The sequence below is a fragment of the Sinohyriopsis cumingii genome, chromosome 7 (genome assembly GCF_028554795.1).
Source record: "Sinohyriopsis cumingii isolate HCF-2022 chromosome 7, ASM2855479v2, whole genome shotgun sequence".
In the NCBI taxonomy this organism is placed as follows: domain Eukaryota; kingdom Metazoa; phylum Mollusca; class Bivalvia; order Unionida; family Unionidae; genus Sinohyriopsis; species Sinohyriopsis cumingii.
In genome coordinates, this window is record NC_142967.1 from 15,808,111 (window position 1) to 15,823,110 (window position 15,000).

At 33.0% G+C, this 15,000-nt stretch overlaps 2 protein-coding genes across 5 annotated transcripts in view; one reads left to right on the forward strand and one right to left on the reverse strand.

Moving 5' to 3' along the window:
• LOC149794771 (solute carrier family 23 member 2-like) overlaps positions 1-15,000 on the forward strand; it is a 110,838-nt gene that overhangs the window by 38,366 nt on the left and 57,472 nt on the right. The window lies entirely within an intron of this gene.
• Positions 2,511-15,000, reverse strand: part of LOC149794773 (uncharacterized) — a 13,665-nt gene continuing 1,175 nt past the window's right edge. For 2 of the 4 annotated variants that reach the window (XM_089964404.1, XM_089964406.1), the window contains exons 3-17: positions 14,439-14,698; positions 13,936-14,044; positions 13,031-13,263; positions 11,368-11,499; positions 10,731-10,898; positions 10,063-10,199; positions 9,554-9,659; positions 9,013-9,096; positions 8,394-8,574; positions 7,996-8,085; positions 6,203-6,291; positions 5,704-5,762; positions 5,405-5,467; positions 3,494-3,678; positions 2,511-3,161 (exon numbers count right to left, since the gene is read on the reverse strand). In XM_089964404.1, coding sequence (XP_089820530.1) covers positions 2,557-3,161; positions 3,494-3,678; positions 5,405-5,467; positions 5,704-5,762; positions 6,203-6,291; positions 7,996-8,085; positions 8,394-8,574; positions 9,013-9,096; positions 9,554-9,659; positions 10,063-10,199; positions 10,731-10,898; positions 11,368-11,499; positions 13,031-13,263; positions 13,936-14,044; positions 14,439-14,698 — 2,501 coding nt within the window. In that variant the 3' untranslated portion in view covers positions 2,511-2,556. Of the gene's footprint in view, positions 3,162-3,418; positions 3,679-5,404; positions 5,468-5,703; positions 5,763-6,202; positions 6,292-7,995; positions 8,086-8,393; positions 8,575-9,012; positions 9,097-9,553; positions 9,660-10,062; positions 10,200-10,730; positions 10,899-11,367; positions 11,500-13,030; positions 13,264-13,935; positions 14,045-14,438; positions 14,699-15,000 lie in introns of all 4 variants that reach the window. The other 2 variants (XR_016422195.1, XM_089964405.1) reach the window with 2 other exon arrangements.

Here is a 15,000-nt window from a genome sequence, read left to right on the forward strand (position 1 = left end):
GGACTAAATTTATGTGACCAGGTGTTTCTTTCAGCATCAAGGCTCACTGTTTACATCAATCTTATGTTGATACAACTTTCTGTTTAGAAGGAATAGCAAAAACAGGATATTCTAGATGACCAAGGAAGTGGCCATATTTGACATCAGATCCGGACCATTATCACTTAGGAACGAGATATCATAATTCTTGCCTTGAAAAGTCCGTGTTGATACGACCACTGATTCAGGTTGAGTAGCTTAAACATTTTCAAGATGGCAGCTATAGTGACTATGATGGATATCCACTGGGCACTGTTTGGATTTAGAATCAACAATGAAGTCTTCTGGTGAATATGTCTTTTTCTATCAGGAGGCCACGTTTGACAACTGATCTGGCAACCGGCCATCCCACACGCTCTTTTGATCTATGACGAGTAATGCTAATGTTAAAAATGTATAAATTCCTAAATAATTGATAAATTATAATGAAAATGCATGTGGGCCATACTGAACGTGTATAAAAGATAATTTGTAATTATTTTCAATTATGTAGGAAATTGTCATGGTTAAAAACAAAGTTTTCCTAACAAGGCGTGAAAATTATGTCATGAGACGGAAACCTGTTGAGATCATGGTAGTAATCATCCTGAGTCAACTTTCTCTGGCACTCTTGTTTCTGGCTACATAAACAAGCATCCCTGGAAGAGGCTAGCACTCTACTGGTTGAAAAGAAATTCCAGGAATGAATGATACAAGATACAATTTGTTGAAAACCATGTCACTATGACCATCCGTTCTGGAGCTGTGTTAAAATGTTCCATGATGCCATGGTAGCAACCATATTGAAATATACAATCAGCCACAATATTTAAGACCAGCTAAATGGAGCAAAATATTCAGGTGAAATCCCCATGTCAATATGACCATCAATTCAATAGCAGATTTGATAATAAGATTTTCAAGATGGCCACAATGTTGGACATAGTGAATGTCTGGGCTAATAAAACTTATTAGTGCAAGGTTAGCAAAAATGTACTTAACGTTACAATAGCACTCCACCAAAAAGGTATGTAAATTAAATGAAAATGTCTGAGAATATTTTTAATAGTATATGAAAGTTTAAAAAATTTTAAATATAAAAATGTATACATAGTGAAGGCACAAGTGACTCAGAGACATTCTAGGAAATAAAGACAGAAATGAAAGAACAACTTCAGAAAGTTCAGGTATGGAGAACAACCATAAAGAAAGGAATACATAAAAGATTATGCAATTAAAACATGTTTATTGTGTCAGACATAATTATTAAATATATTTTGGTCACAATATTATGTTTTTGAGGCATGACAATATACAAAATGACAAACCAAAATGACTAAGTTACTATAGTGTACTTTATGTACTTTACAGTAAATGATAATTTCCAAGATATATTTCATATAAAAATGCTGTTGTCAGACTATCACTTCTTCAAGAACGCATGACTTTGTACTGTCATGAATTTATTATATTCATATACCCCCAAAAGAGTCAATCAAGTTACTATAAAATCTACAGCACATAGCCAGCTTTCAAAACAAACTTAATAATGATAACATTCATCACTTTGCCATGAGGTAAAATAACAAAAAATATAACAATACTGTCTGACTACAAACCATTAAATACAGTTCAAAGTCACTAAGTTTTCAATAATGGATATGACAACAATTTATGTGACTCTACAAGCAGAAGTTATGTTGAAAACAAACCAACCACAAAATATTACAGTTAATGCACCTGTTCATTTCACATCACCACTGGCATTAGGTAATAGCCAAATCTAGTGCCACATTAAAAATGGTCACTGGAAAGAGTTGTGCTATTAAACATGGAGTTATAATCTGTCAAACATAGGATTTGATCCAGAAATATTATATACATAAGAACCCTTAAGTTGACAATAGCTCAACAGCTGCAAGAAATACCAGTAAGTGTATAAAATGTACACTGATGTGTGCAGATGAAACTGTTTACAAATATTTACAACTTTTAATGAATAGGTGTTATCAGTCCCAATACCTGATTTATCGGCTTAGTCCAATAACATGAATATGAACATGATCATTATGAAAAATAAACGATGAATTTGGACGTAGCATTGCTTAGTTATAACATTATTAAAAAATCAGTCTCTTGTGAATCATCATAAATAATCATTACTATATTTTGACAATTTATTATGCATAATGTAGTGATTAAATCTTATCTCTTGCCATAATTTTGATCACTCTCAGTTAAATGGGTAACCATATGGATTTAAGAGATAAAAGCGAAATACTGTTTGTATTTGAGACATGAAAACAGTTAACTATACATGTATCAGTAAGTAAGAATTAATGTATCTTTATTCTAAATACAATATGTACAACTGGTAATAAGCAAAAGTTCAGAATAACTCTGCAGATTGATAATTTAAAACAATACTATATTTTGTTATATTTTAAAGATTATTTGTTCTGTTTGAAGAATTCAATGATTTTTTTCTCTTAAAAAAAAGAAACAGACACCACTAAAAAATCTGATAGGAGAAGAAATTTAAATATGCATCTCAATGTCATCAGCCTCGTCTGAAGATGGGTCTGAATCCATCGATTCATACCCTTCAACATCTAACTGTTCTAGCAGATATTCATCTGATACAAGATTGCCAAGAATAGAGGGAATTTCTTGGTCGACACTTGGTAAGTCAAACTGTAATATCTTGTGGAAATGCAATGGAACTTCATTAACAATGCATACATTAGAGAATGTGTTTCTCAGATGAAGAATACATCTCTCTATATGTAAACCCTCCAAGAGCAGGACAGCCCTGTGCACATCACTCTCTGCTCTCTCAAATGAAGTTAGCACTGCTCCCTGTTGTTTTATGTAAAAACAATTTGTGCTCCTCATGTCACATGCAATTAGTTCAATTTCTTCATCACATCTCTCCATTGTTTCAAACAAATCAATTAGAAGCCTTTTAAGTTCTTCTGGAACTGCAGCTGGAACCTCTAGAGATTTCAAGCTGTCCAGGTCCAGTTTATCTGGATACGGGAGTTTGCTGCCTTCCAATAAATTGTACTCCTTAAGATGATGTTGAACAGCTGTGTTTACTTTTTTTAGCTGTCTCCCAAGTCTTACTGCAACAGCTTGTCCACCTTGAATAGACAGAAAAACATGAAATATGACCTTTTATTATGCCAGTTATATTTATAAAGCCAGATCAACTTAATATATATTACAATGAAACAAAACTCCATACCATAAAAACATACACCAAATTAATTCCCTACACATTTTGTTTTATTGTTTCTTGTGATTACCTCTAAAATGATAAATTTGTAAAGATTGCCTGGAATATTGTAAGTCTTCTTAAACAAAGACAACTGTATTTCAAAACACATGTTTTAATTACCCAAAATATCCATTAACACTTCTTTCACATTCTCCTTTATCTCATGATATCAAGGCTTGTTATGTCAATACTTACGCGCATATTTCTTCATCATCTGCAGTAAGAAGGTTCTCTCTGCCATCAGCCTTGTCATCACCTGGACTTTGGCAGTTATTGTTTTTATATTACTGGATTCAGTGTGCATTTTATACTGGTCTGATGTCGAAGACCACCTGGTGATCTTTAAGGACCTTTCGTGGGATCTCAAGACCTGTTCTAGACTGAAAAACATAAATCAGAATACTCTGAACTGCCAGTAAATTGTAATAATCACTATATCTGTTTCCTTTAATTTAATTAAGTTACTGCCCCAGTGTTCATTTTAGGCTGCTCAGGCGCCATCACTATTGTTTTCATCTTTTGCATAATTTTTTTTCCTCCATAACAAGTAAAACAGGGCAACAAAAAAAGAGAGAAGAATTTTTTAGACTGACTGGATTGTGTTATGTGTTGTGATGTGATTTGGATTTTTAACATAGTTTTAACAATGTTTCAGTCATATCGCTACAATGTCTGCAATGTGACAGTTTACATCAGGCCGCAGATATTTTGCATGATGTCCCACCCAGTCACATTATCCTGACACCAGGCTGACCAGTCCTAACACTAACCTCTTAATGCTGAGCACCAAGCGAGGTAACTGTTAGTACCATTTTTTAAAAGTCTTTGGTATAACTTGGCCGAGGATTGAACACACAACCTCCCACATCCGAGGCGGACAGTCTAACCACTAGGCCACCAGAGCGGTCTGACTGAATGGAGTGCATACCAAGATTACTTGATAGTTTGCACTCCCAGCAAAAGAAGCAAATCATACTAAACTTTACTGGCTGAGAGAAATCTTTTACTTATTTTGATTAGCTTGAAAACCAATCAAGAGCCAATGATCACTGAAAGAAAATGAAACAAATAGAAAATTAAATAGTCAAAATGCTGCATTTATTTCTAAAGTAGCATACAGACTGGAGAAACATCAGTGACTCAAATAACTAAAATACATTTTAACAAGTAATGGTAACCCAATTGTGAGGAATTAAAAATCACAGTATGAAAATTGGGGGGAGGGGGAGAGTCTGACAATGACCACAGGTGCAAGAATCATGGATTTATTCATTTCTGCAACAAATATTCACTCTTTTCAGCATTAAATACTTTGTCACTTGAGTCTGATTATATCATAGTTTGTTGTAACTATATCATGAAAAGTGTGGACACTTTAAATGTAGCTAATAAGGAAACTATGGAAAGTTAATTAAAATGCACAAATGAACAAATCCATGAATCACATGCTGTAATAAAGCTATGTATCTGAATCTGTTGAATAAACATGAAACAGGCATTAACATTTGCAACCAGTTTCTGAACAACCCCACTTTTAGACCATTTCTGAAATACTGCCACCATACCTAACCATCAACTTGAAAAAGTGTTGGGTGTGCATTTGTGTGTAGAAAAATATGACAACTGATTAAACTGTTTTGAAAAACCCATTTCAGTCTAAGTTTTTGAAACTACTCTGATGCACAGAAACTATAGAATGACCAATTTAAGCCATCCAAAACTGCCTCGCAAACTATGCATGAGGTTGTTCTATTGTAGCTGATCCAGACGATTTCTATGCATCCTGCCAAAATGAATAGGCTGAAGTAAATATGCATCTCTGCAATTATTAACTTGAAACAATCAACAAAAACATATTATATATTATTCAATGTGATCACTGCATCTTTTATATTTGTTGGTAGTTTTGTGACAACAGGCAGGTTTGACCTCAGTCATAAAATTACAGCTTTAATTTTGACATATACTACATTCTCAAACTATGATGCTGGCAAGATGCACCTGTGCAGTAAAAGACACTGCCTGTACAACAATGCCTTGAATCATACATACAGTAGTAAATGGTTGAGTGTGACTTGAGACATAATGAAAATGAAACATATTTACCCAGACATTTTCTTCCTGATGTTCTCTGTAACTAGTGGATCAACAACTCCCAGTGAAGACTGACTGAAAGAGTATATATAAAAATAATACCGACTTGATGTATATTGAAATATAATTGAAATTTATGTGAAGTCTTTCCTTTCAAAGAAATTATAAAATTATTAAAGAAAATATTATTGTTTAGGGCAACACTGGCACATTATTCATATCACCATTACAGGTTTAAGGACAAGCTACTGTATGAGGTTTTCTATGTCTAATTAACAAAAGGTATCAGTTATAAGAGATGAACAACTTACCTTAAATGGTAGTATTTCTTCAAACTGATAGCATATGTCTCTAATCGGGTAAGCGGTTCCTGAAATTTATTATAAAGCATAAATTAAACATATTGCTTGTGCAATTGCAGCTGACATGGTGAAGTCACCTATAATAATAGGAGGTTGAAATAATCATAGATTTAATAACATACATTACTGATGTTACAGTAAAACATAATTGATTCAGAGCAATTGAAAATGAGTAGTTTAAAGGTATTTTATTGATGAACTTCATTAGAAACAAGGCAAAAACACCTCCATGCAAATATATTTTAGCACAGTCACTATATTGGATGATGACCGACTCTTATTAACAATGATTTCTTTCCACTCCAAACTGAAATTCAGATCTGAAGCAAAGCAAAAAGAAATTAAAATGAGCAAAGATGAAATTTTAGAGATATAAATTCTACCTGACCTATACATAGGGGTGCTATCATCTCTTAAACCAAACTCAGTGAATGATGTGCTGTTATACCTTGCTTTCACTTCTTGCAAGAGAGTTGCCTGTGGAAAATCGATTTTTATCCTCCACTGACCATCTTCTAATGTCATCTGTTGACACACCTTTAAAAAGACAGCGACAATCAAATTATTTCTGCAAAGCCAGAAAAAGTGATATACATGAAAATAAATTCACAATAAGCAAAAAACTGGTCAAGTAATGCATGTAACGCAAATTTCTATATTACACTAACAAGAAGCTACAATGGATACTACACATAACTCTGTACTGTGGTATACCACAATTGACCATTTAAATTGTTTGAAGGTAGGTCTTGGGATTTTCTTTCGAACTTTGATTTTTTCTCTTTTACCTCAAGAAATCAGAGTACATTTTTTAATGCTATTTGGGGCACAGAATGTTCTTCAGAACAATCCCTGCTTACCATCCAAAAAATAGCAAATGGCGGTCTATCATATGAATGAGTCTGCTTACACTATAAGCTACACCCTGCAAATGATACTGTTATAACAACTGAGTGCTTGTGATACTGTAAATGATACTGTTAAAACAACTGAGTGCTTGTGCATAAAAATGGGAAGTGCTGACACTGAAGCATACACTCCACTAAGTGATGATAATGATACAGTTGGCAGGGAAACTGGAGTCTGATGCCAACACCAATGCCCCAATCTTAGAATTATGCACATACTTTTAACAAATTAACATAACAAGTGAAAAATATCATTACTTTCTTTCAATAACAAGATTACTTTGCAATTTCTGTACATTCCTTCTTGATGATAACTGCTCTAATATTTTCTATCATATAACGACTCACACCATAAATGCTTAACATATGGCACCATTAAATGTATAGACAGGTCCACTAACTAACTAGCTTGTCAATTTAATGAATCTGTGATGCAATGTTCATATTTGAAGAAACCAGTCTGTTTCTTGGAAATGGGTCATATACAGTTGCTCTAAATAGCGAAAAAGGAAACTACTCTTGCACTATTCTTACACAGCAGTCATCTTTTCAAGAATAATCTCCAGTGTATGAGTGGAATCAAAGAAATGATAATAAAAAAATTACAAAAGAACTTATTATTGCTCTTTTTTGTATGCCAAAAAAGCACAATTCATATACAGGCTAACATAAAATGTAATCTGGTGAGAAAAGCATAATGATTATGCCAAAAGTGTAATGGTTGGCATGTATGATTTAGTGGAAACATAATGTGGTATGTACAGCTGGAACAAAATATCATGAGGAAAACTGCTCTACTGGTAATACCCTGCACCTCCATGAGCAACACTGCTAATAAAAATAAACTGAAAGCATTATATCCATTGCTCAGAATTAAATAACACTGCTTATACAAAGTCAATGGTTTGATCTGAAATTGTGTTTGAATTGAAAATGATTTGATATTTTGCTGTAATTTTGAAAGACATTTCCAATTTTTTTTAATAGTAAGGCAAACAAGAAATACAGTGTCCACCAGAGATGACTAAAATATGTATAGTGTCAGCTTAATTAATCAATTATTAAAGATTTAGCATTAGAGTTCTTGCACGTTTCATGAAAAGCACTTCAAAATACCTGTTATTCATTTGTTAGTTCATGATTTTATCAGGTCGGCACACTTTTAACGAACACCAGCAAAATTGTTACAGGCTAACATGCATGGATGTTATACTGAAAATAATATATCAAAAAACAAAAACAAGCATAAGTTGAAAATCTTAATTAAAAAAATTGATTAATGGTTCAAAATATACATAAAGAAAGAATTAAAGAAAAGCATAATTTAAAACACCTGAAATATTTCCTAGAGTTTCTTGAAGCATTCTGTTGGTGTTGACTTTCAGAGCTTCTGCTTTCTTCAACCTTTCTGCAAAGGTTTTGCCTGAAAATCAGTAAGATGATAATTACTGTGTGTGTTTGTGTATATAATTTCTGTAATGAATGTGAAAATCATGTTTTTATCTAGATGTACTATATTAATTTTCAACCGGTCAAATCTATTCACCCCAGGATTTGCATGTTAGGACAGGTCTTAATGTATGTATACATTAATACAACAAAAAGATGGCAAGGAATTTTAAATATAATTAATATTATGTTTGATAAAACCTAATCTGTTAATGGCACAATTAGATGGTAATGACATATTTTCTTACTTGCAAAAACTGCATATGCAGAGACTACATGTACCTTGTTTTCTTTTAATTTTATCTCCATAATGCATAAGGCCATCAACAAGCAGATCAACACGATTTTCTGGAGTCATCTCCTTGGAAATGCTTTTAAATTTCCCTAAGTATGCCCACAGGCGCTCCAAGCACTCCCCATCAGTCAGTCCTAACCCAGGTGTTCGCCTTGGGTTGTACAAAACCTACAAAAATGGGGAAAATGTACATGACAAAACTGAATTAAAAAAAAACAGTTGAAACATTAATACACAAGATTTTGTATTCCCTTTACATGGTAATGTTCTTTCAAAAAAATTTGTTAATAAAGTGAATGTAAATTCTTGAGAACTGCAGTAATTACAAAAGCCATTTAATTAAAACTGATCTTAAATAAAGTTTTTCGTGATCTTAAAAATACAGTTATCTGAAACAAACTGCAACATTTTTACAAATGCCAGTAGCAAGAAGATTTCCTTTGTCATTACAACTTTGGTGCATACACCGAGCGTCTACATCATCATATAAAATTTTCATTAAAAAAGACAGGCATTTGATATTGGAACAATCAACAATTAAAAACATTTCAAAAGGTATATGAAGATATATTTCATTATGTTTTTACTGGTAAAGGGAAAACAAACCTGGCAAGCCATTTTGTGTCCATAGCAATGAAATATTGGGATAACTAGCTTCACTGCATCCAACAGATCAGTACGTTCTTTTTTCTAAAAATAAACAATGAAATTAAATTACAAAAAATGTTACAATATCACAATGATACCATGCTAATAGAATGCACATGAAGAACAAAATTGCAAGCTGAAAATGATTAGAAACAACACTATCATAGGAATTACTGAACACATAAATAAAAGTGACGCCAAAAACAAAATGACAACACTTTCACAAAGTGGTAATGAGGTTTCAGCTATGCTTCACACATCAATCTATTGACAGATTATCTGACATCAAATACTGAACCTAAAATTAATTATAAACAAGAAGTGTTTTCAATTAATACATTAAAATGATTAAAAGAAGATATGTATTGTACAACAATCAGGAAATGAGAGAGAATCAAAACAGAAAAATTACTGAAATACTGCATGAAATATGACATGGCCACAAACACAACTAAGTCAGGAGAAATTCACCCACATAATAGACAGGGCAGACATGTACCTTCAGGTGGGTTTCCAGGAGACAAGCTATATCATACAATATGTGCATTTGGCTGTCCTTGTTTTCTGCAACTAATTTTTCAAGCAGGTACACTGAATAACCAATTCTGTAATAAAATTGAAATTCAAACATACAAGATCATATTAAGAAAAAAAATCAATTGTATAAGTATACCAAACTTTAGTTGTAAAATTTTGCCAGTAACAATAAGTTACTACCGGTATTAATGAATCTCAATGCTGTTCAAAACAAATAATCATTACAATATTGTAATCGACTAATTACGAATAAATGTAAAATTGATTGAAATAACTGAGCTGTAAAGATATTTCATTCAACTATGTAAAAAATCTTTAATGCAGTTACATTCCTTGAGGAGAGAAACTTTGGTAAGTCATTAACCAATTTTCAAAGATGGAAAAATACAACTTTGCATGACAAATATTTACCCAAATGATATTGTGGATACTAAATTATTAAGACTTTTGATAAAAAAAACAATTGCATACCTTTCACCATGTTTCAGGTTGAAAAAATAGTGTGGGAATTCATGACGACAGGCAGAACCAAACAGAGCAGTTTCATCAAGTTTCTTGTTCTTCGCTTTGGATCTTAGGGCACTGCCAGCTTGAAACTCACTACATTCCTGAAATAAACAAACGGAAACTTGCAAAATAAAATAACTACATCAAGAGTCCAGAAGATGAGGCAAAATTTTATGGTAAATATGAAGTGACTTAATAAACTTAGGTCAGAATCCTTCATCTTTATGCAAAGCAGCTAGATGATAAATTATTAAACGCTAATGCACGAGAATAGAACTTGTTATAAGACTCATGATCTACAAGATTTTCACTCAAGCATTAGCTGTATGTAAACTACCATTCTGTCTCCAAAACTGTATATGTATGACCTTCTAAACTATTTGGTGGAAATTAAGCATACATGGTACTTACTATGGTAACCATCTGTAGTGGATGGAGATGTGGTAATAAATTAATGTATCTGTCATCTGATGGCACTGGGCAGGCAATGGTAAACAAAAAGCATCTAAAAAGATAATAGCTTCACAAAAATATGAGTAAATTAATGAAACTGTCTTTATTTGAGGAAAATAGTATATAAAGTATAGAATCAAGTAGTTAAAACTCTTCTTACATTGTGAACTGCCTTTTACCTGCATATTCTTTGTCTTTTCTGTGGAGTAGCCATCCATGAATTTATCAACTTCATCCTGATCAAGAAAGAAATGACCATCATGTTTAGGCTTTCCTGCCTCAGCTCCCGATGAAACCTTTCTGACCAACTGGAAATCTGCATCAAAAGAAATAATCTTTTGTGGATTCTGAAAATGAAATTGAAAATGAGTTATAAGAAATGTTGTGGTACATCTGTCTGGTCAAAATTATGTTAAAAAAGCCTCTCATTATTGACTTATTTAAATCGAATTCCTTATACCCATCAACTTTCAATGTCAGAGCTGACATGCAATGAAGACTTCTATCAGACTGTACAATGAACAACATCAAATAACAAGTGCCAGATGGAAATGTGCATGCTTAATATTTTGCATAAATTTAGACTTATATATCAACTAGGAAACTGTATTTTTTATGCATAAAGGAGCTGTTTGCATATCTTACTGTATCCAAAGGAAATTTATATACCTGTCAGATGATATATACAAACATAATGAGAAACTGCAGTCTACAATACTAGGAATAATGTAATATATATATATATATATATATATATTCACACATACATACATACATACATACATACATCCATTGGCTTCTTAAAGCAGCTGTTACCTCAAAGCATGCTGGGCACTGGGTTCCAGAATCAATTTCTTCACAAAGATGTATAGGGTGACTGATCCTGTACCTAAAATTTCGATACTGCACCAGGCATTCATTCATTAAAATTTTATAAACGTCTTTAAACTGGAAAATAAACAACAAAAAAACAAGAATATAAATAACAAGTTTGATTCATTTTAAACTTTATACTGTATCTAACAGAAGTGCATACAATTTTGATATAATAAATATTACTGATAACTCATAGCACATAAGTAAACTGACATCTGCTGTAGAGATGGAATTTTTTGGTCCTAACATTTCCCTCCCAAAATTTCAACAGGATTTAATAAATGAAAGCATCTAAATATATTTCTTGTTTGAATGTGTCAACTTCACATGAAATGGAATCTTGTAAACACAAAACTTCATATAAAAGCTGTTTGATAAAAGAAAAGGCGATGTGACCAACTGAGATAGTTAAAATATGCATACTGGATACTTTGCCAAATAGCTACTAACTTTCAGAATTTTGTTTATCATGGATACAGTTTATTTCTTCTTTGTCCATTGTAAAACAAGATATTGTGATTACCCCAAAAAATGGAATGGAATATGTGTCACACAGATGGTGCATCTTCCTGCTATAACATAATATATACCTAAATATTATGTGACAACATTTTTTTCTCTCCCACCGGGTAATTGCAAAACTCGAACCCTCTTTGAAATGATATTTACTTTGTGGGAAAGATCATAAAACATACTAAGTTTTGTGAAATGTCACCTAGCAGTTTTGAAAAAAAAAGATCTGTTGATAGGTAGATCAACAAAACAGACAGTTGTTATTGTTGTTGTGGGGTTTAACACCATTTCTCAGCACCAGATAGGCTATACATGGCAGCCAGTATAACTGGTGGAGGAAGAAACGGGAAAACCCCAAAGAGCCATCAACCGATGGGAAGCTTTCTCACATACCTACATTTGCTGAGCCAGTGACTCAAACCCACGCAGACAGGGGTGAGATTGCAGTGATCTGTAATGGAGAGTGATTTAGGCCATTTGGCCACCTGGAGACCCCAAAACGGACAGGCAAAGGGTATTAGTATCATTGTAAAGCATGTGGATTACAAAACATTTACAAAGATGCAACAAAATCAAAATTATCAGAAATATTTATTTTAGAAACAGGATGCAGGTCTTCAGTTATTTCTATTTTAAACAGACTCAAATCACATTATGTGAAACTGAACCAATGAGCAGAATACAACAACTTCGGAAATGTATAACACCAAATTATATATCAATACATGATGTGTAAATGATTTCACAGGATAATGTGACCAAGTCTGTCAAATATTCAACAAACCCAGTGTGCTAATTATGGCAAAAAGCATAGGTTATAAAATCTGGGTGAACTGGATACTTGTAAGAATATTCTGTAAAATCTAAATTTTGTGTTGATATACAGTTGCTACATGCCACAAATTGAAAACCAAAAAAAAAACCTAATTTTTGCTGGAAACAACATAACTCATTACAAAAACATCAATTTACAAACCACTAAAATAATAATCTTTCATTACATATATACATATTTAACAACTGTTTTCAAGAAAGAATATAAACACAAAAATGGAATAATTATGAAAAAGACAAGAACTGAATGCATTACTTCTGAATCAAACAATCCTTTGTGATGCTTGGACAACTTGGCCTTTAAAGCTTCACAGAAACCTTTGGTAGACACATGACACTCCAGCAACAGTGCTGTCATCCACTCAAGAAGTCCTATGTGGAAACCTAAAATGGGATTCTTAGGTGAGGAAGGCCAGAGATAACTACGGATCATTGTAACTGCCGCAGACTCGCACCCACATAATTCAATGATACGCTTGTGCTGTCTGCCTGTTAAAAGAAAAATGCTTATTGGAAAAATGAAGGTGTAAAAAATGAACATTACCTGAAAGCAGCAAAGTCATTATCAGTGGCTGATTAGTATCATTAGTGCAAACTTAAGAAGCCTAATAATAAGAAAGGTTTCCTCTTAAAAATTTTTAAACTTGGCTGACCAGTTTGCAGGAAGAATTGAATTTTGTTTCCACATGTAGTAGTGATGTAAAAAATCAGATTGCAATGTCTTGTCATAAGTACCAGTCTGAAATGTAGCCATTCCAGGATGTTTTTTTTCTCCCTCAAATTTTGTCAAACAGGTTAGGTGATTTATCAGAGGCAGTTTGTTGTTGTTGTTGTTCTTGTAGTGTTTAATGCCATTTTTCAGCACACGATAGGATATACATGGCGGCCAGTATTAATGGCGGAGGAAGAACCCAGGAAAACCTGGAAAGAAATACCGACCCACGAGAAGCTACTGGCAAGCTTTCTCACATACCGACATTGGCTGTATCCGAGACTCAAACACACGCAGGCAGAGGTGAGATGGCAGTGATCCGTAACGGAGAGCGCTTTATACCACTCGGCCACTCAGGGCCCCCAGAAGCAGTTTGTAAATTTCTGTTTAGAAATGATAATGGACCATTTTTAATTTGTATATATTAAAGAGGATAAATGTATACCAACCATGTTCATCCATTACTACAATCTGCTGACAATAGATGGTTTGACATTCATGGTTATCTGGCCTTCTCCACACTGGTGTATCTGTGTCCACACAAACAAATGTACCATTCTGAAAAACAAGAAAATGCTGGTTACTTCTCATTTGAAAAATATATATTCCCTCCTGTGGCATAATCTCTATACAATAAAAAAATCTTTTGTAAATAAAATTAATACTATTAATATAACTAGTGAAGAAAAATAATGTGAAAGAAAATAAAAAGAATGAAAAAATCACATTAATATACAAATGTTGCAAAATGTTATACTCCCTGGATGAAAATCTGTTTTCATAAACTGACTAGTTCATCTGAGGATTAACAAGGTAATTAATAAAAAGATAACCTGGACTGTATATCAATATCTTGAAGATGTAAAATATACAGACAACAATTTCAATTCATACAAAACAATATAAATTGATGCTAACAAAACTTACACATTAAAAATTAATAACAGCTTACTTTAAACACTTCAAACATGTGTAGATGTGGCAGACTGTGACAAATGTCAAGGCATTCTCTGCAGTACACGGCTGATGTGCCACAGTCCATGCAGCGAAAAATCTGATCGGGACTTTGTGTACAACAAATGCACTGACTGTGAGGTGGTGTAAACAACACGGCTGCGCCAACTTCAACCAATTCATCAGCAAGAGCTGCCCAATTTTCTAGTCTTTTTCTCTTCTTCTCTCGGTAGGAGACTTTTGTTTCATCTAAGGCATCTGCAAGATTTGTAAGCACTTTATTTGTTGTTGATTAATAAGAGAAAAATAACAGATTATACATCATATGATACATATATTGCAGTCACATGTAAAATCAATGTAAATAAGCAAATACATGTATGAGACAGAAAAAATGCTAGAAATAAATTTGCTTTTGTAGTATATTCAGGCTGTAACCACTGTAATTTTATTCTTCTGTAATTATGCCTCTTTTGGCTGTTCTAATTTTATTGCTTTTCTGGAAGTATTTGCCAATTAAAGACATCTGTTAGGTAAGCATTTATTATGTACTGAATGAT